The sequence below is a fragment of the Hipposideros armiger genome, unplaced genomic scaffold (genome assembly GCF_001890085.2).
Source record: "Hipposideros armiger isolate ML-2016 unplaced genomic scaffold, ASM189008v1 scaffold_22, whole genome shotgun sequence".
Taxonomy (NCBI): domain Eukaryota; kingdom Metazoa; phylum Chordata; class Mammalia; order Chiroptera; family Hipposideridae; genus Hipposideros; species Hipposideros armiger.
The window spans coordinates 1,034,078-1,061,425 of NW_017731372.1; the positions used below are offsets into that span (position 1 = coordinate 1,034,078).

The 27,348-nt window shown below is 41.1% G+C and overlaps 1 protein-coding gene across 8 annotated transcripts in view; it reads left to right on the top strand.

The window, feature by feature from the left end:
- The first annotated feature begins 4,198 nt into the window (after nt 1-4,198).
- Nucleotides 4,199-27,348, top strand: part of SMG7 (SMG7 nonsense mediated mRNA decay factor) — a 64,972-nt gene continuing 41,822 nt past the window's right edge. For 3 of the 8 annotated variants that reach the window (XM_019635470.1, XM_019635474.1, XM_019635477.1), the window contains exons 1-2: nt 4,322-4,457; nt 22,107-22,245. In XM_019635470.1, the coding sequence (XP_019491015.1) occupies nt 22,130-22,245 (116 nt within the window). In that variant the 5' untranslated portion in view covers nt 4,322-4,457; nt 22,107-22,129. Of the gene's footprint in view, nt 4,458-22,106; nt 22,246-27,348 lie in introns of all 8 variants that reach the window. The other 5 variants (XM_019635476.1, XM_019635478.1, XM_019635472.1 and 2 more) reach the window with 4 other exon arrangements.

A 27,348-nucleotide genomic window follows, 5' to 3' on the forward strand; every position in this document is an offset into this window, starting at 1 on the left:
GAGAGAGAGAGAGAGAGAGAGAGAGAGAGAGAGAGAGAGAGAGAAAGAGGAGAGCGAGCTCTGACTAATCTCACAGCCGCCCAAACGAGAAGTTTCTGTTCTTGGATGTTAGACAGCAATGCTTCCTGACTGTTCGGCAGGCTCCTCTTAGGAGTGAATGAATACATGTACACTTGGCAAACTGTTGGAGAAAGGCTGCTGACCCTTGGTCTAAGAAATCATGAGCTACAGGAAACCTGAGTTTAAATGTCAGCTTGTATCTGACTCACTATTTGAAGATAATAAATCACTCATTTGATTGAATCACGGAGCTCCACTGCTGAGGTGTGGTGCTAAAGAGAGCATAGGGCAGCTGCATACAAATCGTGTGCTTGAGTACTGCAATTGATCATTCATTCCTCTCATCAAAATAGAAACACATTTATGAAGTACTTAATTATACACGATTTCAAAACATTTAGAATATGTAGGCTAAATATTAAAATAAATTAGCACTTGTTAAGGTTTCATGGAACAGGTAAGAGGTCTATTATTATAAAAAGGGAGGAGGCTTGCTATGTATTAATTGTCAGGTTACCAACAGAGAGTAGCTTCTCAGCAAGTCCTTGGTGTCTGGTTAAAAAGTGGCCACTCTGTTTACTTGTGCATCAATGTGGTTACATTATGCTGTGTTTAGCGACAAAAGGTTAAGTTTCAACCCTCTAGAATCTGACTCGCACTGTCCTAATACTGTATCCTTTCCAGTAATCAGTGTCATGGATAAAGAAATCTACCTTCTAGCACTGAATGAGAATAGATTCGGGTGTGTAGCCAGATCTTTGACTATTATAGACAAGGACTAGATAAGCTATTATTTCAAAAAAAAATTTTATGCTATAGTAGTTCTAAATGATTCATTTTAGCTTGCTGTAAGCGAGCAAGAGGGTAAAAAAAAAAAATCAGCGTTTCCCGAGTGCCAGTGTGGTATGTCAGGCCCTCGTCTACTCAGTCACATATATCACCATTCAACTTCACAGGAAGCCTACAGTCGGTAATATTGCCATTTTGGTCAAGGAAGAAACTTAAGTTCAGGGACTGAGATAGGCAGAGTTGGAATGCACACTCAGATGGGCTATCTTATGATCTTTCCATACAAATCACTTCGGCGCAAACTGAAAAACTTAAAATCAGGTAGGATTAAATGAAATGAGACAGCTTCTTTTTAATTCTTTTTGGTTTAGATGTAATCTGTATCTGCAGGAGGAAAAAAAAATAAATCTATTGCAGAATGATGCTTGTATTCTATAAATCTGTTGATGGGGTGGCAGTAGAAAGAGATGAGATTGGAAAAATGTACATCAAGCAATATGTAAGTTCTGGGTCAATTTTCCTGAGTCCTGATTTTTGAAAGTTATTTTCAAGATGGGCATCAATGTTTTATAAGCTGTAGAATGTAAATGTTACTATTCTATCTAGTTTGTAGTGACATTGTAAAGCTGTTAAAGAATCTTATAAAATTCCTAGGAAAGCTGCTATAAAATACAAAATTATTTCTATTTCTGACCCTCATCTGTATACTTGGTTCTTACCTTAAGTACTGCACCCATCATATTTCATCCTAATCACTTCTCTACTCTCTGGTATCTCTACCAGAGGTGGGTTCCTCCAAGACTGGGACCAAGTCTTTATCACCGTAGTATCCATAGTAACCTGGGCAATGCCTGAAATGTAGTTAAGTGCTCAGTAAATGTTTATTGAATAAACAACACAACAAAAGGATTCGTCTTTTTGATTCTAGTTTCCTTATTTCTAAAATGAGAAGACAGTAGTCTTTTACTAGATTGCTTATCAGGAATGTCAAGATATGTGCTCATATACCGTTTCCTGGAGACAGGCGCCACAGACATAAACGGCATTATGATGATGAGTACTAAGGGGGTGAGTATTTTACATAAGATTTTTCTTCTGGCTAAAATCTCTTTAAACATCGAACCAATACATTTCAGGAAAGAAATGTAGGGTGTTTTAGGTAATGGGTAGTAGTAATCTCCATCTTTGGGCTCTCAGGGTTGAAGAACCCGAGATGAGAACAATCTCTCACTAGGTGGCTCTCTTTCCCGAGTGGGCGGCCCGACGGTGCGGGGAGGGGATGGATGCTGGAGGCATGGCACAGCTGCAGTCACCGTCACACTGCATCACAGTGGGCGCCTGCAGCAGGAGGGGCAAAGTTCAATTTCTATCTCGTCAATGAAAATCTGTCTTTGGGATTCATTTCAAAGCAGCCTGTACTTTCATTTCCTCCAGACTTACACATTATGTTCCAAATTGACATTGGTCCAGTCTTTTAATAGGTGCGGTCTCAGGGAAGGATCTCGAAAGCGCCTCTTTACCTAGCACAGAACACAGCAGGAATCAAGTACCCAAACTGAGTCAAACAAAAATGACCCATTTAAACCCTCATTTTAATTATCCAAGGAGGGCTACGTTTCTGGAGGGTTTTATACTGTTACACATCCTAAAGTACAACGGGATAGTTGCTTAAATGACTCAAGACGGATCGAAAATATAACTTACGAAAAGTCAAAGAATTCCTTCAAATCATTAGGATGACTTCTCCAGGTACTTCTCACACGCTCCATATTATTATTATTAACCCCATTATTTCTGCCTTTTAGCCCCAAGCCTGACACAAAATACACATAATAAACGTTCAAAAAGATTTGTTTTAATGAAAATCTTTCCTAGATCCCTTTCATCGGAACTTCGCGCCAGTATCTAGGTTTTTCTTAATCCTGTTTTTACCCAGCCTGTTTCCTCTCCAACCCCAAAAAACAGAGCGACACGTTCTAAACCACTGCAGACCTATCAGAGAAGGAAGGCGTTTGCAGAGGAGAAAGGAACTCGGTCAGCTTTTGATAACCAAGTGGGACCCCCATGGGGGGGGTGCCTCTGAGAGAGATGGCGATCGTCAGCGTCTCGCCACCTCCTCGGCTCTAAATGCTGTAAACCCACGTTAGTCTTCTAGGATGCGTTCCCACGCTCACTCTGGCCTCCTTGCGGCAGGAGGCGGCTCTGGAAGGCCGCGCGGGGAACTCCAAAGAGGCTCGGTAGCCAAGGATGGGTGTGGGGTGGGGTTTGGGGGATTTCTATAACGGGTCGACCCGCTGGGTAAAGTCGATGTCCTTGTCGGAAGGAGAGGGATCGCGGCTGTCGTGTGCCGTTTTCCTCCCTCAGGGACCCCGTCTTGGCGGGATCCCGCCTCCCAGAGCCCGAGGCAGTTGTGGGGAAACCCCTCGCCCGCCTCGCAGCCCAGCGCCGCCGCCTCGCCCGCCAGCCTTCAGGCCCTGCATCTATCTTCTTCGCAGGCCCGGCCCTTTCTCCACGTCCGGCAGTGAGACGAAACTATGGAGGTGGTTCCCGCCCTCAGGCTGGTGGAAAAGCCCATGGTGACTGCCTCGGGGTCTCCCCCAACGCTGCGGGAAGGGGAAAGGGAGGAGGAAGTGAACTTCACAGACAGGGAGAACTATCCGGATTCCCAACCTGGGGGAGGCCTTTAGATGTAAGGGAAGCCAGGGGGGGAAATCCTGGGCACCTTCCCGGGAATCCATTCGCAAAGGGAGGGTCACCCGGTCGGCACACATTGGTTACTATGACGATACAACTACAGCCTCCAGTTGCCATAGCAGCTGCTTATCCAATCCGATTGGTTTCCTTTCTCTTCTTCCCTGGGCTCCATCTCACCCCCTCCAAGTCTTCTTGCGTGCAGGGGGAGGGACCGTAGAAAGGAGGGGGGGTCCTTAGCGTCACTGTAGGGCGCGAGGGAAAACAAGAGTCGAAGGACTAGCGGGCGGAACTGTAGGAGGAAGGGGCGGCGTTTCCGGTAGGGAAGAGTGGAGGAGTGGAAAAAAGGAAAGTTGGATGGAGTGGGAAGACTTTGAGTGTAACTACCGGTAGATTTGGGCTCGATGTTCCCGGTGAGGCTGGAGCTGCCCCCTCGCGCGGCAGGAGAGGGGTGGATTGGCAGGGAGCCGCCAGGCGCCTTCAGCTGGCAGCTCAGCAGCCGCACAGCTGCTGCACGGCTAGCCGATCCCAAAAGGGAGCGCTACAGAGAGGCGGAAATCAACCAGCGGGACCGGCGCCGCTGAAATCTCGCGATAGGCACCCCACTTCCTTCCTCTGCTTCTCCCTCCTCTTCCCCCCGCCCCTTCCCTTTCCCCTCCTCCTCCCTCCTCCCGGGTCGGAGTGTCCCTGCGCCCCACGGACCGGAGTAGCAGTGAGAGCAGCTTTCCTCGCTCCCTCCCCCTTGCCTCACTCACCCCCCCCGCCGAGCGAGGAGGAGTCGGAGGGAAGGAAGATGGCGGCGGCCGCCAGCACCCGCGGTACCGCGGGGCCGCTCCGAGGAGCCTGAGAAACCCACAGAGGCTTCGCGGGAAGACGCGGCGGCGGAGGATGAGCCTGCAGAGCGCGCAGTATCTCCGGTGAGTGCCGAGGCCGGCCCCGTACCTAGAGGGAGCGGGCCGAGGGTTGGGGCTTGGAGAAACAGACACAGAGGTGGTATATCCGGGGTGGCGGGGGAGTTGCTGTGTCCTTTCCTTCCCCGGCAGGGAGGCGGGGGCTGCTAGGAGATCCGCGGGAGGCGGCGGAGCGGGCAGCCTCGGGGGTGCCTAGCCCCCGCGGTCCGGGCTGAGTTCCAGCGAAGCCGGCTCGGCTCTGTGCGGGGAAGGAGGTTAGGGAAGCGTGAGAATGTGTGCGCGCGCGCCGGGGGTCGCGGGCTCGCCGGCTAGGGGTGGGGGAAGGTGCCCGGGGATGCGGCGGCGACTCCGAGTGGAGGTGGGTGTGGAGGAGGCTGATCTTCGGTGGCGGGGGGAAACGTGGTGTGGTGCGGGATTGGCTGGAGCGGTGCATGATCAGAAGACCGTGGAAGTCTACACACCTGGGGTGTGTGTGTGGGGGGGGGGTTGGGGAGGGAGAGACCGCAGGAAACTGGAGTTTGTTCTTCATTCTTGGTGGAAAGTAATGAGGAATAATGTCACCTGTAGTTAGTTGGCGGGGTGTGGGTGGGGGCATTCAGGGGGAATGGATGAGGAAGTGAGGAAGGGGGGGAGGTACAATGGACGGGGTTGGGTTCACCAGAAGAAACTGGGTTAGAATCAGTGTAGTCGCGAGATACCATTCATTAAGAGTGATGTTAAGGAACTTGTATGTCGCAGGTAGAGTGACGCATGGGTACAGTGTGCGAGTATGAGCTGTGTGGGGGGTAGGAGGTTGGGGGGCGATTGATACACATTTTAGGAGGGGGAAGATGCAGACACATTGGAAGCAAGTGCATGATGGCGAGGGCATATTGAATGGAAAGTCACCAGCTACTGTGCAGCCAGGACGGTTCCATGGAAGCTGAATTAAGACCTTGAAGCTTGAAGATAGAGGTAAACGAGGGTCAGAATCTTGATGGCAGGTGTTAAGAGTCTGAGATTAATCGGGGAGTTGCCACTGCTCAGAAAAGGGGAAGGCAGACCTTAAAACGGGTCTTTTTTGTCTTTCAGGAGCAGAACTAAGAAAGGCAGGCTTATGGGAAGGTGTTTTAAAAAGTGGTTTCATACCTTGAGGAGGAAATTGGATGGGGTAGAAGTCTGAAAAGAACAGGAGAGTCACTTCAGCTCTTTAGTGAAGTGAAAGTATTGATGTGTGAGTGGATCCCTATGTGTATATTGCAAGAGAAGGTATACAGTGATACGTGAGGGTGGCTATTCTACTTTTGAAAGTAGTAATAGTTTTATTAAGCAGAGTGGAAAGGAGAGAAGGATGAAGTCTTTGAGTTAGGTTGAATGCCTGAGCTTAACAGACACAGGATCCACACAACATGTGTGCCCAATGACTATAGGGTAGTTGGAATGATATCTATATATCCCCCTCTTATCCCCCTCTTGTCTGTTTATTGTTTAATATATCAGATAATAAATACAACTGTGTCAAAGATCTATGGTAGATGGTGTAGAGGGAGGATATGGAAACCATCAGGATAGTCCTTCATTTTAAGGAATTTGCAGTTGAGTATACATTAGGCAAGTAAAAACAGCACAGAGTAAAAAATGTTAAGTATCATAAAAGATGCCAAGTGTCATGAGAGTCCAAAGGCAAGAGATTATCTGAGCAATTGGAGGGAATCAGGAAACACTTCATTTTTCATTTGCACATTCATACACTGTTCATCAGTCATTTTGTTGATCACCTATCTGTGAGGCATTGTACCAATTGCTGAGACTAGAAAGGTAAGAACTCCACCCTCCTTTGACAGAGTTTACAGTTTGTTAGGCCTCAAGGAGAAAAATAACACTTATAATGGACCTGAAAAATAAACATATGGATTATTATATAAATAGTCCATATAAAGGTATGAATTGAGAAAAGAGGTTTCCAAATGGAAGAAAACTGAGCAGAGATATATGTAGGATACAGATGTTGGGGGCCAGGGGAGGTGTTTAGTTCATTTACACAAGAATATAGGGTGATGCAGCTAGAAAAACGAATAGAGTTTTATAGGTTATTAAATTTGATCCCTTCCTTTTGCAGATGAGGAAAGTATAGCCCAAAGAAGTTAAAATTGTTGAGGGGCTTATAGCTGGTGTGTGGAAGGTCTGTAACTCAAATGTCTTCTAAGTCCAAATCAGCTATACTGTGCAACATGTCTGGGTTCATCCATTTTTTCCCCACAAATATGTGTTGAGAGGTTACTGTATTCTAGGCACTGAGGTTATCATGGAGAACAAAATGAACAGATTAAAATGTTTATCAGGTGGTGACAAGTACTAGGAAGAAAATAAAGCCAGATAGGGATATGTTTTATAGTCAGGGTGATTAAGGAAAGCCTGCTCGATAATGTGCCCATATTTGAAAGGGTCTTGAATATCATGATCTGTAGTTTACAGTTAAAATGGGTGGACAGTAGCTAATCTGCGATTTGTTTAGAAGGGAATTCACATGTTCATAGCTGTGTATTAGGAAGATGAACCTGTGTGGTGTAATGGACAGTTAAGGCCCCAAATAAGGTGGTGCCAGTGGGACTAGAAAGGTATGATGAAAAGCAGACTGAGAGAGTAGTGATAATTTTAATGGGAAGATCAGTTGGCTTTGAGAGAGGTTTCTGTGTTACTATACCTTATATTGTATTTTGTAATTCACCATGCTCAGGAAAACTTACCATTAAGTTGTGGAATTAATGTTAGACTGCTGGAGATGAATTTCGTTCTTAGAGGAAGGGAGAAAAGAGTAGGAATGAACACAATGTTTGAATAACCTGTATTTTCCAACCAGAGTTGAACAGGTAAATTGAAACAGGCATAGGACCTGGAGTCCCTTAAGAGATTCCTGGGAGCCGATCTTTTCTCAATCTTGCACATCTGTTCTGAGTAAACAAAACAAGGCTTAGGGCTAATAGTCTGGGACAAGCCTTTCTAATAGAGAGAGGCTTAGACCAGCCTGAATTCCCCTCTTCCTTCTTAAAAGGTAATTCTATTTAAAGTCTGCTGTGGGGAGACAAGAGAGAATGTCTTTAGGAAAGCATTATGCGCACTTTCTTTGAAAATGGAACTGTTGGTTTTTATAGACAACTCGGGGAGGATGCTGGGTATTGCTGAATGAGTGTAGTTGGGGGTATCGCAGTTATTCGTTGTGACCTTGACTTTAGGAAGAGTTTTCTTGCCTACCTTTGACAGTGGTGTAAGACCATGACTGGGCAGTTTTTAAACTGCATGGCTACAGATCTTCCCTCATGTAGATGAAAACTAGTTTTGTCTCAGCTGAATTAACTTGTTAGAGTAAGTGAGCTGTGGTGTCTGGTATTGAAATGGTGGGGTGGTGGCATACCAGGGAGCAAGATGGCAGCTTCAAGTAAGAAATGATGATATGAAGTAAAAAGCATCAGTAAGATGAAGAAAGAAGGAATTCTACATCAATTGGACTGAATTTGCCTTAAGTTGCAGAAATAGAGCAGAGATGAAAGAAAAGAAAACCTATTCTCTATATGGGGAAGAAGGTGGTGGTGACCTGGGCAAGAAAAGACAGTGAAACTTTTTCATTAAAAGGGAGGTGTCATTTTTTGAAATAGCAGACTGACAAGACTCATATCCACATGAATAAGTTGAAAAAATTTCTTACATTTTATAAAAATAAGAAATGGTCTTAGATATAGGGGTTCTAGACTGATATTGGAAATTTATTACCTAACTTGAAAAAAAAAACCAGTATGGAAATCTCTTTTGATTTATGACAAAATGGAAAAGATTTTAAAAGACTTGAACACCCTTGATGAATAAAAGACAAAGGTGTATTGAATATAGTTCACTTGATAAGGGTGGGAGAAGGGTGAGGATAGGCCATAGATGAGATAGTAGGTGAGGTATCATATCATGCTTTAGTAGAATAGCATTTGGAAGAAGAGAAATATGGAAATGAACACATCAAAGTTGGAAAAGCATGGGTGGGGGGAGATATTGAAGTAGCAGACATGGAAGACATCCTCGACGTTGTTTCGGAAGATGAGAAAGTAGGAAAATCATAGCCATAGGGGAATACCAGTCAAACAGGTCAAATGCTGTTGTGCAAGGTGGCACAGGTGCCATTGAATGACGTCTGCTCTTCATACTCTGTACTCCCTCCAACTTTCCTCCTCTCCTTCCTTCACTAGTCTCCTCTTTTTGTCTTTAATTTCTTCCGGTGCTGTACGTTTGTCAGTGAGATCTACTTGAAGTTCATCCCTGGTATTAGTCCCTTTTACAGGAAAGGGCCTACAAATTGTCCTTTTTGTTAGAGTTTTTTTTTTTTTTGCCTGATACCTCTTAATGAAGCGGCTGCACTCCAGTGGCACACTTTTTTTGTCGAAAACTTTGTTACCGGAGGTAGAAATAACAGCCACAAAGATTATTTTCTGAGACAGAAAAAAAAATGGTTGTCATTGAAATACTAATTAAAATACCCAGTATGCTGTAAGCTAAAATGCGTCACTGTAAATCTTGGGACAGAGGGAGGTAAAGGGAGGAGATGAGGCTGGATAAAGGAGCAAGCAGAGCCTAATCCTAGCCCAGGGAGAGGAACAGGGAAGTTTGCGGGAGCCTTTGGAGCAAGGTGTATACGAATAGGGTGGGCTCCAGGCTCTGTCCGGTAATGCTGGCCTAGGTATTCACTAGCTCTGGAAGCTCCAAGAAATTCGATAGCACATACTGATATTAATTCACATGGTCAGAAGTCTTCTCTCTGACCCATTTGCCATCCCCCCCACCCCCCATGTACAGGACTTAAAATAGCTTCGGTCCCAGAAAATCGGCCAAACATGGCTGATTGACCAAACATGGTAAAATTGTTTGAAAAAAAAAAAAAGACACTTGTTTGAGGCTTATATGTCTATTTTTTGTTAATGATGGTGTTAATAGCATTTTACCTGTTTGAATATTGACTGGCTGAATTATTTTGGCAGTTAATTTCTGCTTCCCTTGTGGTTTCAGTTGGATTCAAAATGTGTGCTTCCTGTCCTAGCCTGTTTCATTGCTTTCTAACAGCTGTTATGTTCTACCTTCGTGGTACATGAAGCAGTTGCTGAGTTTTTGTTTAGTTTTCCTTTTTAAGATATGTTATAAGGTCTAAACACACTAGTATAGCAAGTTTCTCATGAAGTAATTTTGGGGTAGAGGGTGGTTCGGACTTTTAAAAAGTTCGTTTTGTGGTGGAGAAATATTATTTACCTTCAACTACATCTCCAGCCCTGGCTAGCCTTTCATATTTTTGTTATTGGCGGCAGGAATGAGCACCTGAAAGTTCAGGTGGGTTAGCCTAACTGATTGATCTTGTTCATAGAATAAATTATTAAGCAGATGTCTTTCAGATAGTGAATTGTTCATCTGTATGTGGGTATTTGGGCAGATGGTCATCACACATTGCCATTTAAGTTTTGTAATCAAGCTATATTTTAATTTAGTTGATGAATTGTTGTGGATAGACTTATACAGTCTAGGAGATTGTATATTATAACTAAGAAGGGTTAATCAGCAGTTACAGGAAAATGCAGGGATGGCGTTTTGGCAAACATGTCATATGGTAAGTGAGAACTTGTAACCAATTCCTTTCTTGTTAGCAGGTAAGTGGAGCTGCTTAGGAAGGTTGTTTTCACCCTCTCTTAGACCCAATTTTTACTCAGTGGGAGTAGGTGACTATTTGTTTAAGAAAACTTGAGTCTCAGGTAGACTAGGTAACGATTTGGTTCGTTTTTTTTCTCCTCCCTGCTTCATTTAGAACAGTGTTTCTTAATCTTGGCACATACTTGTATTTGGCCAGACAATTCTTTGTCGTGCGGGCTGCCCTGTGTATTGTAGGAGGTTTAGCAGCACCCCTGGCCTCTGCCCACTATCATCCTCCCTGACTTGTGACAACCAAAAATGTTTCCGCACATTGCCAAATGTTCCCTGTGGGTACACATTCACTCTCAGTTGAGAACCATTGATTTAGAAAATACATATAGGAAGATATATCACATATGCATAGCATAGATCCATTTTCTTCTTTTCTCCTTTAAGCCACTTATTCTTAGGCTTCTCTTACCGGTTTTCTCTTGGGTAATAATAGGCTGGTTACCATGTTAAGACTTTACCCATAAAAACTCATACATGTTTAAATGTATTTTTCTTAATCTGTGTTTTATTTTACTGGCAATTATTGAATATTTACTATATGCAGAGCGCAATACAGGGGCTTTGCCTACAGAAAACTCAAAGGTACTGGAGAAAGCCATTTAAGTAACTAACAGCAGATGAACTATGGTAGGAGAAACAGAAGTACTGTGTCGGCACAGAGAAGATCTTTATTCCAACAGAGGTGGAGGTGGGAAAGGCAGGTACCTTGGAGAACATGAGATTTGATTTGGGTTTTGAAAGATGGATGGGCTTTTAAAAGTGGATATTGGTCAAATTGGCATTTCAGGCAGGAAGAACATCTCACGGCTCCTTTATTCCAAACACCGTTTTTTAAAGCTTCATTCACTTCCACATAATACATTCTGGCTAGGCCTGTCTGTGTTTTTCTTAACATGAGCTAGTGACGGACGGAGAAGTAGAGGTGTGGAAGTGATAGTTCTGAAGACTTGGGGACTGGTCGGTGTTGCAGAAGGAAAAGCAGTTTGGCCTGACTGCGTCCTGCAGTTTTCCGTCCTGCTGAGCTCTGGGTTATATCTCACCCTCCAGAACCTTGCTCAGTTGTGCCATCTCTCCTTTTGGTCATTTTGCTTATTCTCTTTACGAATTTTCTCTTTTGAGGACTAACCTCCGTTTTCTCTGAAAAATCCTTTCCTGTGCTGTTTTTCCCTTTAAGCTCAGCCCTTCCTTATCTTTCCTTTATGGCTAACAATTTCAGGGTTGCCCGATACTAGGTTTTTCCCTTTATTTACCATCTACTTTTCCTTAATCCCTTATAATCCAGCTCCTTTTTCTTAGCACTTTATTGGAATTGATGTTTCCAAAGGTGCCGAAGACTAACTTGCCATACCACTGATTGTTTTCCTTTCCCTCTGTTTCTCTGTGTCCCTCTTATATCCATCCATCCCACCAATAAACAGGCTGTTTGGGCCAAGGTATAGCTGGGTCCCTGGGGATAAAAAGAGACTATACCTTCGAGTAGTTCTACCAGGCCCACAGGTAAGTTTATGCCCACATGTTCTAGCTGCTGTGATATATATACACGGGGGCTTTACGGGAGGTTCTTGAGCCCTGTCTTTTGGTTTTAGCACTGAGATTCCAGGATTCTGATTACTCTGCTTATTTTATTTTGTTGGCCTGGTCCACGTCACCTCACCAGTGGCAAAAAGGAAGGCACAGCCCTAATCCTCTGTTTTCTCTTCTTTCAACATTTCTTTTCCTCAGCAGTCACATTCACTTGCAGGACTTCAGCAGTCACCACATCATCACTGTTTAGAAAAATCTCTCAAGCATCTACTTAACAGAAATCATTGTAGTAGGTCCAGGGGAGACAGATTGGTAGACGATATCATGCCTGCCATTCAGAGAGTTTAAATTATTTCATAGGCTTCACTATTATAAAATACGTTGATTTTATAAACATAAAATAATACATAAGCAAAAGCAGCTGAATATAGTGGCCTAGAGCCTGGTCTCTGGGGCAGAACTGCCTGGATCCACCCAGCTCACAGCTCCAGCACTTTTTAGCTAGCTCTGTTACCTGGGCAAGCTGCTTACGCTTCTCTCCCTCAGTTTCCACATCTGAAAAGTACGGATAATAATCGTATCTACCCATAGCGATAAAGAGCAAGTGAGTTAGCTGTGTGCAGTGCTGGGAATGGCTCTGGCACAAAGTACGCACTTTGTAAGTTTCAGCCACGTGTACTGTCTGGAAGTTAGCGCTCGGCATTGACCCTTCTGATAATTTTGCACCTCTGCCTTCTGGACATTCCTAATTTTAGAAGTCTTTCTGTCATGGCAAACTCGACACGTCACAGTAAACTTAATCCTTACTCTTCTCACCCTGCTCCTCATGTTTTCTCATTTTCCTCTTTGGTGCTGCCACCCCACCCATGCAGGTTTGAAACCTTGCAGTCATCTTGGAGTTCTGTTTCCCTCAGCCTCTTGCACACGTACACGTAGTTGCCTTCCTGTTGTCTCCTCTTTTTCACTTCTAGCACTGTCAGCTTTATACCCATACTTTTGAAATAGCCTTCCTTGCCTGCAGTTCTCACAAGGAGCAAGAAGAAAGCATTGATTGGGTTTTTACTCGTAAACACTGCCCACTACTTTCTGTTTTTGACTTGACATCACCTCTGGGTCTTGATTTCTTTAAAATGGAACACTGATCTCATAAAATTGCTGTCAGTATTAAACAAAATAACAAAGGATTACACACGTTTAACAAATTCTGGTTCTCCTTCAAACTCCCCACCACCTGTCCCCCTGCCAATTTTTTGCAGTGCTTCTGTGTTAATAGTCCTGAAAAGCTTTTGTATATGGCTTTACCTTGCTATAAACTCCTTAGCCTGGCCGCTTTGGCCTTCCATAAAATGACCCCCATCAGTCTCTGCCACATGATATCTCCTTACCTTTTGATAGGAACCAACTGCCCCCCTCCCCACCTCCCCCAGAGTAATCTCTTCATTGTCTTCTGAACATGATTTACCCATTCCTGCTTTATTCTCACTTCCCAGGCCATTTCCCCTGTAGGAAGTACCATCCTCCACCATCTTGCTTAAGCTTCACCTGCTCTGTGAAGACTTGTCCACCCAGGTGATTTCTACTGTCCTTGAACTTTGTAGCATTTCCTGTCTCTTAGTCATTCAGTACTTAAACCATCTTAAATTTGTAATGATCTCTTTGATATAGGCAAATTATCTCTGCAGCTAGACTGAGTATGATAGAGATCATGTCTCAGCATTTTTTAAATGCACAGTGTACATAATAGGTGTTGAATAAAATTCTCATGCTTTTGTTTTGTTTTTGCAGAACATTTATGGAATACTTACAAATACTAATGCTATGCTCTGAGAACATAAAAGCAAATGAACTGATTTTTGTTCCTTAGGATAGTGGTCTCCTGGGAGAAATGGATGTCGCACGTGTATTTCAACGTAATGTGGTAAATACTATGGCAGCTGTTTTCATTTCATTTAAGGGATGCCATGAGTATACTGAGGGAAGTGGAGCTTGCACTGTCTGGGGAGTTCAGAAAACGCCTCTGGAGTTGAACCCCTGAGCTCAGTTTTAAAGCAGGAGTAGGATGAGACAGGTGAAGAGAGAAGGTAGCAGGCAGAGAAACAAAACGAGTAAATGCGCGAGGCAGTGTTTTGAGGACCTTGAAAAGGTTTGGTCTTAGGAGTGAGAGTCCAGCTGATATAAACATCATGATCAGATCAAACCAGCAGTCAGGTTATGTCATATAAGTTAAAGAGATTTTGATTAGTCACCGTCTCATTCTGTGTTTCCTTTGGGAGTCTAAGGTTCATTTTCTACAAACCTGATCATTAATCTTATGGGAGCAATCTGTGTTTGAACGGCTGATGTTGATTGTACATGTTCCTACTGGGGTAGGGAGGCATAAAAGAAAGATATTTATGTAATGCCTACAGTACTTCCTTTGAGGTACAGAAAGATTTAAATTTCCTTTCCTTTGAAAGTAGCTTCATCTTAGGCAAAACTTAGTTATTTGGAACATTATTAAATTATTATGTAGGAGATGAGAGTTTTAGTGAATACATGTAATTGTGAAAATATCTTTCAGTTGATAGGACTTATTTTGTAGAATCCTCACCTGTTGAAATCAGACATGGAATGGAGGTGGAGGTAAGGAGAGGATTTCTGTAGCGTTGGGTGGGAGGGGGATCAGGATATTAAGTGAAGTCTCTTTGGATTTAACTTTTTCAAGTTTCTCATAAAGAAAAAAAAAAGTTGCAGACCCTTTTTGATTAACATTTTGTTTTCACAGTTCTGGATGACGTTTTTCCTTCTGTAGTGTCTGTTTTAAGTGACAAGCATGATTCTAAAATCTATTATATTTGAAGAACTGTTGTGTTGATGCGTTAATATCCTCAGCCTGTTTTCTAAAACTGCACTGGTTCACCAACCACATAAGTTGATATTTCCAAAGTCCTAGTAAGTATATCATTGCTATGTTAGATGGAATGCAGTATATTAGAATGTGTTTTACTCACACTGCCTCTTAGAAAGGTCATGAATTATGTAGTTTTAAATGAGGTGACAACCTAACTAAATATTCTTGAGATGATATGCATATGATATGAGATATCAGTAGTAAAATAATCAGAGTAAAATGCAGTTGGAAGATGATATTCAAAAAAGAAATGAGTTAAAGGTATGCTTACTTGAAAACTTTTTTTAGTGTTGGTGGAAAAAGATAAAAAACATACTGTTAAGAGAACCACTACAGACAGGATGAATTTGAATATAAAAAATACCTTATGGCATCTGCAAAATTTTGCACTTGTGCACGTACACACACACACACACACACACACACACACACACACACACGTTTGTGTAAGATATTTTAAAGTTAATTTTTTGTGTTTTAATATCTTAATTTTATAAAATACATATTTCTTAAATTCTTAGTTTAAATAACCAAAATAATTATATTATCTATTGGTCTGAATTAATCATTTGTTTTGCTGTGTTTCATTTTAATGAAAAAAGCCAGAACACCATTCAAATGTTAAGGCATATTGGTCATAAATTCTGGTTTATAAAAGTAGAGGAAAAAAAAATGTTAACACGTTAACTACTTTCTAATTTTAAAAAATTATTCAGGTGTCTGTAAACTCATACTCGGGTCTTTTTAGCATCCTGAAAAAGCAGCATGTTGTAATGAGCTGAATGAACAAGGCCTTTGAATTAAAATTGTCCTGATTTGTATTTAGGTTGTCCCGAGTTCAAATCCCAGCACTGCTATGTATAGCAATGTGACCTTGGACCTCCCTAGTTTTAGTTTTCTGCTCTGTATTTTCCTATCTGTAAAATGGCAGTGATAGAATTATTGTGAGGATGATGTGAGAAGATGTACATATAAAACCCAGCATAGTTCCAGGTGGGTAAAGAGCCTAATTTATGCAGTATTCATTTCCTGCTTTTCTGTATGTTATTAATATTTAACTTACAAACTTGCTAATGTAGGCCTTAAATTGGGTGGGAGCAATTGTGCCATAAATAGCTATAGGGTAGTAGAAGGGTATTTACCATGAAGTGGTCTACTTTAATCCTCAAGGGTACCATTTTCCATTTTACTAGTGCTTTATACTTCCCCAAAGCTTTTATATAATTGTCTTCTTAAGCTCTTGTATACAAATCCTGTATAACTGGTTTGGCATTTTGTAGGAAAATGAGACTCAAGGCACCTAATTTGTGGCAGAGTTGGGATTGGCCTTAATCTGTTCCCCCTTTGTCCACTGCACACATTTGGGCAGTGCTCTTAAAAATGAAAACTTCCCTTTTGGAAGCTGCGCTTGCCATTGATGCTGTCAGGTGTACTGTATGTAATTTAGAGCATTCACATTTAGGGGTTGCAAATTCATGTATTAAAAAGCATAGTATTTATTAAATGTAACTTTAATTTTTTTAAATTTCAAGTGCTAATATAGAACTGGTTCTTGCTACTTTTAGCATCCAGGTAGTTAATGCATACTTGTTTTAAACAAAACCAAACAAAACCCAGAAAATTGTAAGAATGATCATATGCCAGTGAAAGCGTGCTCATCATTGCTGGGAAAACAGGCATAGATCTCGACTGTTCCAGGCACACGGAGCTTACCGTTGGTCACCTCCCGTCCAGGGATGTGTAGCCTTCTGGTTATTTTTTGTATGTATATTAACATACTCACATACTTGGAGGTACATATATATGCATATAATTTAAAGACTGGAATCAAGGTATATCATACGGTTTTGTAATTTTTTTCCACATAACATTTTGCCAAAGACATGTTCATAATTATATATCTGCAGCATCACTGGCAATGTCAGCGTACCCTTCTGTTACATGGGAGAACTGTAATTTTCTAAACCGACTTCCTAACAATGGAAATTTTGGTTGTTTCCAATACTTTATTATTATGAAAAAAATGCTATAATAAACATTCTTGTAGACACATATCTTTGTGTACACTTATTTGAGTGACAGAATATGCACATTTAAAAATATTTTAAGTATGGTAGGCAGAATAATGCACCCCTCATCCCGCAAAAGATGTCTACACCCTGATCCTTGGAACCTATGGCAAGAGGTAATGAAGGTTGCTAATCAGCTGACTTTAAAATGAAGAGGTTGTTTCTCATGGATTATTTGGTAGGCCCAGTGTAATGACAAGGACCCTTTAAGTGTAGAAGAGGGAGGCAGAGGAATCCGAACCCGAGAGAGAGCATCCTGCTGGAGTGGAAGCGGTTCACAAGCCAAGGAACGCGCACAGCCTTGAGAACCAGAAAAGGGCAGAACCCAGGATTCTTTCTTAGAGCCTCCTGAAAGCAACACGGGCATGGTGGCACCTTGCTTTGACCCCACTGGGACCCATTTAGGCTTTTGACTTCCAAACCTGTCAGATAATAAATTTGCAGGGTTTTAAGCCACTAAATTTGTGGTAATCTGTTACAGCAGCAATAGGGAACTATTATAATACAAGGTAGATGTTGCCAGAAGGCGCCAGAAAGTTTGCACTGTTTATTCTGGCTTGAGCAGTGTTTAAAAGTACCTGTGGCCTTACATCCTCACTAGCACTGAACGCCTCATGCATCTGACTTTTAAAATTTTTTTGAAGCAGATTTCTTTTTTTTTTTTTTTTTTTTAAGATTTTATTGGGGAATTGGGGGAAGGGGAACAGACAAGTTGCTGTTGTTTTATTCTTCAGTCTAGTTGTGGAGGATGTTGCTTCACTGGCCCAAGCTGGCACCATCATTGCGCTCTTCCCCGGGCGAGGCAGATCAGTCACCGGCTTCTGGACGGCCGCTTACTGCGGCGGCTGGCCGCTCACGCTGGCTGCTGGCTACACACGGTAGCCCATGGCAACCCACTGCCACAGGGACTGCAGCCTACGCCGTCGCCGGCGACTCACGGCAGCCCAGCTCCAGGTTGAGCTGTTGTTCAGCAGCATCTTAGCTGTGGAGGGCAGTGTCACTGGCCCTCATATGTGGGATCCGAACCGGGGCCCTCTGGCATCCCAAGCCAGCTCTTAACCATCGCGCCACTCAGCCGGCCCTTGAAGCAGATTTCTTGATGTCTTTATTTGTCTAGCATTTCCCAGTATTTTCCACTGAACATTATTAAGTCTCTGGGAAATTCCATAGGTGTTAAGATTCTCAATACTTCCAAAGCAAAATAAATGTAAGAATACTGAGTTAAACTGGATTCTTATTTAGGATTTTTCATAGCTTGTAACATGCTAATGTGAGTTATGAAACCTCTAAGAGGGAGAGACAGTTTGGTTTTCCCAAAGTTTGGTCACAGCTCACAAAACTGGTATTTTCTTGAAACACTCATTTGAAAATGTGGCTCTTCTTTGTTCTGTTCCTTTATCGCTTAAGCTTTCTCTTGAACATCATATGCCCATATCCTATCTAGGACATGATTCTTCAGAATTCTACCTCTAAAATCTTAAATGCAGCCATTCCTTTTAGACCACAGCCTCACCCCCGTTAGTCCCACTTCTTCTATTCAAGACTTCTGTCTAGTATATTGAAACCGGAGGGAGAAAGACCACACCTAGGGAGTTAGAAGAGATAATTAATTAGGAGGTTCTAGTGAGAAATGGAGGAGCCTGACTGAGTTACTAAAGTCCATGTTCATCTTCATACAAGAACCCTGTTGAAGTAGATGCTTTTCTTGATAAGACCTGAGTTCTTTTTCTTTGGCTTTAGACCGAAATGTGGGCATTATTTCTTCGTTACTCATTTCAGATCCCCAGATTCCCAAGTGAGGTAAGATGGAAAAGAGAGAACAATTTAGAATCTGGGAATTACGGCCATATACTGTAAAGGGAGTTCGAAAATGATATAATGCAATACCAAACTAATAAAATAACCTTTGAGTTTTCTGCTTCCCTATTCGTTACCCCCACTGTTTCCTCAGACCTGAAATAACAATTAGTCTTTCCACTCCACTATTTTTAGCAGCTGGTGTGAAGCTACAAGTGATGGCAGTACTCAAAAATGTGTCTCCGGGAGTAGTTCTCTCTCATTTTAAATGCTAACAGGGAATTGCTTTCTTTTGTATCAGGATTTACTTTTTTGTGTGTTTCATTTGGAAGATGTGTGTATCCTGATTTTGTAGCCATGTAGGTATACCCTTTAATGTAAACCTTTGTGAAACGTTGAAAGGCAATCTTGAGTTAATACCCTTTATTGTAAATTGTTTGGTATGTTATTTTATGATTTTATAAATGTTTTTAGGAAGCATTTTGACCTGTGTGTTGTTTGAAGGGCTTACTGATTATGCGCTAGTCCCTCTGCCATATGGGCCCTGAATTAGCTTCCAGCCAGCTGTAGCCTGGCAGTGCTAACATGCCTTTGGTTTTTTCAGTTCTAACTTTGAGGCTTGTGTAGAGTAGCAGTGAGGTATGATAACTTTATAGAGAGAGGCTGCTGGTTGATGCTTCTGACATGACTAATAATACGCCAGCACGTACGGTATTTAAACAAGCCCCTGTGGCATTCATGAGACTTTTCATCCTTTTGTATTTTTTCTCCACTGATTTTTTTCCCGTGTTGTCATTTATCCCATTACAAACATGTGATGAGTCTCATCTTAAAAATCTTTGACCCTCGCACTTCCCTCCAGCTACTGCCTGTCTTTCCCCGATAAAGATGTCTAAACTCGCTTCAGCCTCAGTTCCTCTCCTTCTGTTTTTTAGTGAAGTCAATCCACAGGGTTTATGCCCTCACTTCTCCACCAGAATTGTTCTTAGCAAGACCCTCAGTTTCTTCCCCATTACTAAGTCCAGTACTCCTTTCTCAAGCCTTATCTGACTTGATACATCAGCAGCATTTATGACTCCGCCCTTTTTTGAAGCCCTTTCTTCACTTGATTTCCAGGTCACCATGTCTCTGGCCATCAGTTTCCAGTCTATTTACTGTTACCATCTCATCTGTAGCGTCTTGATGCTGATGTTTCCCAAAATGGAATCTGTAGTCCAGACCTTTCTTTTAAACTCTAGACTCTTAGGCCGTCTGAGTGGCTCAGTTGGTTAAGAGCTCGCTCAAGAGTTTGAGCTCTGAGCAACAGGGTTGCTGGTTTGATGCCCGGCCCGAGCTGAGCTGCCAACAGGTGGCAGGATGGCTCAGCTAAAAAATAAAAAAGGAAACTCCAGAGTCTTTAACTAACCACTAGCTACATTCACTTGGATGTATAATAATGCATTTTTTTTTAAACATATAAAGGCACTGGATCCAATTGGGTTGGAAACCATTGTTCTGTCATACTTCATCGAATGTAAAAATTGAGATGAGGAGAAATAGCCTTCTAGTTGTTGATGTCTTAATCTAAATTTCTTCTTTAACTCACTTGGGTTGTTGAACTTAGCCATGTTCTATTTGAGGTTTCAGATTTTGGGTTTCTGTAGAACTGGATAGAATGGTAGATCCCAGTGTGAAGAAAACAAAACCTGAGTTTCAGAGAGCCAAGTAAATGATCATGGACCCCTCTAATTGATTGTATAACATGGTAGATTTTTCTGAACTTAAAAGGAAGTGTGTTATTCCTGGTTATCAGATGAAAAACCTTTCAGATTGTTTTCCTGGAAGGCTCTTGAAACTATTGGCAGTTTTGAGAAACCTGGAATTTTTCAGGTCTTGGCTTTTTGAGAGCCTTTTTATTCCAAATTCACATAAGCTTATTTGAGCAACTTGTGGTCTGGCAAGCACTGTTAGGCCCTGGCTATACCAGGTTGACTAAGAGAGTCTAGAGGAGGAAACGTGTAAACAAGTAACTTCATGGTCGTGCTGTGAGCGCTGTAATAGCAGAGGGCAGTGAGGTGCCCTGGGAGCGCTGGCCAAGCCGAGCCCCCGCCCCTGGCCCCGCCCCCTACAGGAGCTGCTGAGTCTTCAACTAGGAGAAGGGGTTAACCGGACGAGGAGGGGAGAGGGCGGGCATTCCAGCTTAAGTCAAGTAGCATGAGGGGCAAAATAGCAAGGAACTAAAAGTCATTGAGTTTTATTGGGTCATAAAGTATAAAGTGGGAAGCTGTGGGACCTTACATGCTGTGTGTTAAGGAGCCTGGGTTTTATCATGAGATATTTTCTATCAGTCTTCTTTGCTAAAGTCAGGCAGTTGAATACATGCTTTGGAAGTTTGGGGATAAAGTCCACATAGACCTGCATATTTGAAATTTCTCTTAAGACTGGTGTTTATTGTTTAAAATTATGAATAACGTTACTTTGTGTTTTATTCTAGACTTGATTAGGGTGGGTTCTTAGCTTCAATTTTCTAATATATAGAATGAGGATAACAATAGTATTTACATCTTAGGATTGTTGGGAGGAGTAACAATAACCAATGATGGTAATAATCATAGTGACAGTAATAGCCAGCAGGTTTTTTGAGGGCCTACTTACCAAGGAGCGGTCCTAAGGACTTTATTTCTATTACCCCGTTTAATCCTCAAAACATCTCAATGAGGTAGGTACTTTTATTACCTCTTTCTTACTTCTAACAAAACTGGGCCATAGAGAAGTGATTTTCCTAAGATGACACAGCAAGTAAGTGGTGGAGCTTGGTTTGAATACAGACCATCTGAATACAAGACACTTTACTACATTATACTCCCATTCTGTATATTTAGAACCTTTAGCATAGAATCTGCCACATAATTGTAGCTGTGAACAATTATCAGCCAGTAATAATTACTTTGTCTAAATTTTTGAGATACATTGATGTTCCTAAGAAATTGTGCTACATTTTTCCTGTGTCCTGACTTATCCCTGGCATGCCATTGAATGCAGACAGTGTGATACCCAAGCCAATGCTTTGAACCACTACCTTCCACTGCCGCTTCCTTCCTTATTGGTATGCCTCTACATTCGATTTTAAACCCATGACATGGACCGTGTCTGTTTTGTTCATCATTATATATCCAGTTCTTAACACTATATGCCCAAAGAAGTAACCAAATCTTTGTACAGTGCGTGAAGATCCCCAAAACTGCCATTATCAGCTGATTTTAGGACATAAACATTATTTGTGCCACTTATAACTGTGGTTTAATTGCTTTACATGTTTTTCCTTCGGTGAGCAATCCAGTTTGGACCAACCATCTGCTCCTGTGTTCCACAGGCACTCTCACCTTGGTACTACAGGCACCCTGCTGGGTAACCAGTATCTGTTTGTTCTGTAGAGATCACTCAGCTTTCAGACAGGGAGGGAGATGAGGATAACATTTTCATCTAAAACTAGGATGCTAGAAATAACACAGAACAGAATTTTAAAATGTGTTTTCTAAGAAAATAGATACGAAAAGGAACAAAGCTTAGATATTTTTTTCTTCGTTTTTGACATGAAATCATTTCAAAGAAAGAAAATAATTTAATTTTCTTCACGGGGTTCTCTGTTGTTATGGGCTAACTCATATTTTCCTCCTCTCCTCTATCTAGAATGTCTTAGACCATTCTACCTTATGAGAAATTGGATGCTCTTGCAGATAGTCATTGTGGGAGAAAACGTTTCATTTAAGTCCCAGATGAGGACCGGAAACTTGAAATCAGAGGAGCATCTGAAATCAAGTAATATTAGGTAGGATAAAAATTACAGGGGATTTGTACATGTCTGTGTTCCTTTTAGAGACATATGTTAAACTATTCATATTTCATGAACGCTAATAGAAGAATGAGAAACTTTCTGAAGCATTTCCTATTAGAGGAGTGCTAACAATTGTGTTTTTTTTTTTAACTTTTGTGGCTTCATGAGAACTTGGGCATATGTTTACTTTGTCATGAGAATTTATATCTTAACAGTCCAAGGATGTTTTTAAAACATTTACTAAATGTAAGAAATTTTTATGTTTATGTATGTCTGAATATTTACGATAAGCATAGGAATATGTGATCCATTTTATAGATTACCCTTCAGAATGAAAATTTCTGTTTTGGCTTACACATATGGTGGCTCTTTGGAATGCAGGGAGCATCAGCTCCTGGTTCTGTGTGTCGGCATGGACACACTCAAGCCTCCTAGGCAGCTGTAGAAATAGATATGTGATCATGTGCTACAGAAACCCTCTAACTACACGCATGGTGAGTTAGTGACTCGTCACAGCAACTTGGATCACTTACAACGGCAGAATACGTGGAGGTGCTGGATCTCAGAGATGTGGCTTTCAAATAAAAAGTGGTAGTTGCCCCTAGAAGTTGATACCATGACAGTGACACTGATAGCTAGGACAGTTCTCCACCCCACACTGCTCTCACATTCTCCCAGCACATTTCCATCTAACCATACTTCCCTCTAATTCATCCTGCATCTTTTTCAAAGCCTGTTTTGCCTCCGTCCTTATTAATCACATTCTCATGTTCTTCCATCTCTTCCAGAAATGCTCTATAAGCTTTGTTCTCACTTTCTTGTATCTTCAACCTTTTCCTTTCTCTTAGCTTCTCATCTTTGTTCTAAACATGCTCAAGTCTCCTACTGAGAACAAGAAAGTTCTCTTTACACATGACCCCCTTCTCATTTTCTTCGCTGCCCATAGTCTTATGAGTTGACTTAAACTTCTCCCTCTCACTTGTTCCTCAGCCCCCTGCAGTTTGATGATTTCGATGGCAAGACTATTTTGTTAACCCTTATTTCACCAAGTACAACACTTTTCCAGTCCGTGTACTTTCCCAGTACCTTTGATCTTGTTGACTGTTCTTCCTTTTAATCCTCTTATTTTCCATACACCACTCTTTTGTTCCCATATACCTGTTTCACAGTTTCTTCTTCTGTTCTTCATGGGCTCTTTCTTTCACCTGCCCTTTCTGGGCAATTACATTTACACTCATGGCTTTAACTGCCATCCATGTGCTGATCACTCCAGCACTGCATGCCTAGTCTTGACGTCTCCCTGTACTTGACACTCACCTCTTAAGTGCCTGCTGACAGACCTCCACTTTCTCATATACTCAGCTGTCCAAGTGAACGACCTGGGAATGATTTTAGACCGTTTCCTCTGCGTTATCTTTCCTTCTGCCAGTTTGACTTTGAGATATTTCTTGAGTCTGGGTTTTTCTGTCCATCCATATTATCACCTGCTCACTTCCAATCTAGCCCTTTTAAAGTACATCTTGCATGCATCTTGTTGTTGTAATATTTTAAAAATGCAGTTCTGACAGTGCTTTGCCCCTGCTTTAAACTCAGCACTGGCTTCCTATTAAGACAGAATCTAAGCTCCTTAACATGTCACGCAGGGCCTCACAAGCTGCCGTGTGCCTCGGTTCTCCATTATTAGCTCCTGTAGCTCCTCCTTGTGCTCTGGCCTGCCTCCTTCACTGGCTTAGCTTTGTTTTTACTGTCGTGCTACTTTTCTCTGAAAGAATTAACTCCTTCTCATCCTTTGAGATTTCCATACAGAATAGGCCCTTACTTAAACTAGGTACGCATTTTCAAATAATACAGATTGTAGAGTAAAGTTTGTATTATAGAGTATCATCAGAGGGTCAGGAGATTAGAAGATTCATGACAAACTGTAAAGTGCCATAAAGAGAAAGCAAGTTAGTGCTTTTATTATCTCTTACTGAGAAAAGCTCTTTTAGGAGCAGCACCCTAGATATTCTTTCCTATGTGAAATTCGACAGTAGAACAGCGATATGATTTATTTTCTTCTAATTCCATGAGACTTGCTGTCTTAGAGATCTATAGACTGTGTGTTGTGTACCTGCGTGTGTAAACACATTCTGCTTATAGTGTCTGGCCTTTTATTTAGCACAAATAATTATGGTTAGGTTATTATGTTCATGATTATAATTGATGAATACTGTTATTATCCCAAATATTCCTTAGTACTCTATGAAAATAAGTAAACCAATTAACGTGAAATAAAACCTGCCATGGCTTTTATTTAAATTTTCAAAAAAATATTTGCCTCCCAAAACGAGGGACGGACTCACCTTTCCTTAGCAACTGCGAGTTTAGAGGATGTTGCCTTACGTATATTTCTACATTCTGCTCATAGGAGAAAACAGGGGATTGGGAGTTCAGGCAGAGGGAATCTTCCATTGTATCTGCCCCTGATTTGGAAATATCTTCTATTTTTAAACTATGAACCTTAATGTGTGTTCTTAAAAGAGATTATTCTGTATTTGTTACCTTGCATTCTTATATAAGTGCTAATCAAGATATTTTTAAAGAAGATAACGATTAATTTTCGTTTTTTCCCCTCTAGTGACATTATTTTTAAAATTTATCATAAAATGTTAACTATTGAAAGCCCCAGTTCAATGGGCAAACATTCCAGATTTTTTTTTTCCTTACAATCTTGTATAGGAGAGGGACTATGATATAATGGTTAGGAGTTAGCCTTTGAAACCAAACTGAGTTCAGATGCTACCTCGGCTACATACTAATAACTTGATGACCTTGGACTTGGTATTTAATCCCAATCTCCTTGGGTTTCTTCAGCTATACAGTGGGGGCAATAATGGTGTGAATTAAATGACCACTTTATGTAAAGCCCTTAGAACAGTGTCTGGCAATAGTAAGTGCTATATGTAGGGTTAGCTATTTCAGTATCTAGTGCATTAGAATGCATTAAATGTATTTATAGATCTTGATCATGTTGCCTCCAAGAGGATTGTTTCCCATTGTTAGCTTTCAACATATTTGATTATCACTGAATGTTTCAGGTTTTATTCAGCTTTTAATAACTTCTTTTTTTATCCTTTGATATAAGCACTTAATTTTTCGTATTTATTAATTGAGACAATATATTTAGTATTTTGAAAACTTTATATTTTATAACTAATAGTGCTAATTTACTATTGAAGGCATGATGATTTTAATTCTTGGATTCTTGGTTCATCCGTTCTCTTCATTGATACCTTCAGTTTAAAGTAAAAATATAAAGGAAGTCATGTTGCCACGCCTTCTACCAAGAGAAAACATTTTAAAACTCCATCTCTTTATGTAAACATTGGCTATAAACTGTAATATTAATCTTTAACAAAACCAGTAGGTCAGTGAGGTGTATTTTTTTTCTTTATAAAGTAAAATAAGTAGCCAGTTTTGTACTAATTTTTATGAAAGTTGGTATAAGATCACATATCTATTGATTTGATTTCTTGTATTATACACTATGAAAAAAGAAAACTAAAATTGTGGGAGGAGGGTAGAGTTTCCTCTTTTTGTGAGATAGCAATCTTATTTTAACCCTCTTTCTCACAAGTCTAATGGGCATTTTTGGTACACAGGAAAAAAGGAAGAGTTTAGTGGCTAATGTTATATAAACCTAACCATGTTTTAAACAGTTTGCGAATTAATTCCATCAGAAATAGAGCATGGCCTGCCTATAAGTACTAACTTTCTGATTACATGAAACTGTATTTTTTTTTTTTTTAGCTGAGCCATCCTGCTACCTGTTGGCAGCTCAGCGGCTGCTCAGCTCGGGCTGGACTCGAACCGCTGTTGCTCAGAGCTCAAACTCTTGAGCGAGCTCTTAACCAACTGAGCCACTTGGCCGGCCCCGAAACTGTATTTTGTTTTAACATAGTTCTCTTTCTGACAAGGTTACAATATTAACTAATAAAAATTGGTATCTGTACTCTGAGGAAACTATTATTGATCATTTCTCATATAGGAAAACTGGTTAATATAACTGGTTAAAATAACTTACAGATATTTTACTTCTCATTTTTTGATCAAGTACTCCCTAGAGCAGGAGAGGCAAACTTTTCCTGTAAAGGGCCAGATAGTAAATGTTTTAGGCTTGATGGGCCATGTCCTCGTTGTCTCAACTACTCAACTTTGCCTTTGTAGCAGAAAGCAACCTCAGACAGCACATAAATGAATGGGCATGACTGTGTTCCAATAAAATTTATTCACACAAATAGATCTATGGTTGGGTCAGCTGGTTAGCTCAGTTGGTTAGAGCACAGGCTCATAACACCAGGGTTGCCGGTTCCATCCCCACATGGGCCACTGAGCTGCACCCTCCACAACTAGGTTGAAACAACTATTCGACTTGGAGCTGATGGATCCTGGAAAAACACACTTTTCCCCTGAAAAAACACACTGTTCCACAATTTAAAAAAAAAAAAAAAAGATCCAGGGTGAAAGGGAATTGACCTGCAGGCTGACAGCTGCACTAGAATATGAATTTTACTTGTTCTGGTCTTTCTGATAAACATCTCAGATATAATTTATTTCCTAATATGAACAGATCTTTTAATTTAGGCTTGTTGACTTCAATGTTACTGTTCAATTGACAGAGCCAAAATCTAAACCTAGATAAATCTATGTTAGCTTTTTATGTCATAAAATTTTTCGTTCTAATTTGAAAGAAATAGAAGTAACTTGGACTTCGGAGTCAGAAAGAACTTAAGTTTATACTTCATTGTACCTAATTGCTTTGTGACTATGGACAAACTATTTCACACTTCAGAGCTTCACTTTCCTTGTTTATAGAATGGAGATAAGAGTAGCCATCTCCCAGGATGGTTCCATTTTCCATTTAGCTATCTTTTCATCATTTGAATTTAGTAAGATTATTTTAGTCATTAGTGTATCTCTTTCAGAACCTGGTGAAAACTCTGCATCAAGACGAGCACCTCTACCCTTGTCATACTGAGGAATTGAAACTCCTGGAATTTCAGAATGCTTTAACATTTATGTCAGATAGTTTTTATTACATTTTTGCACTTTTTTTTT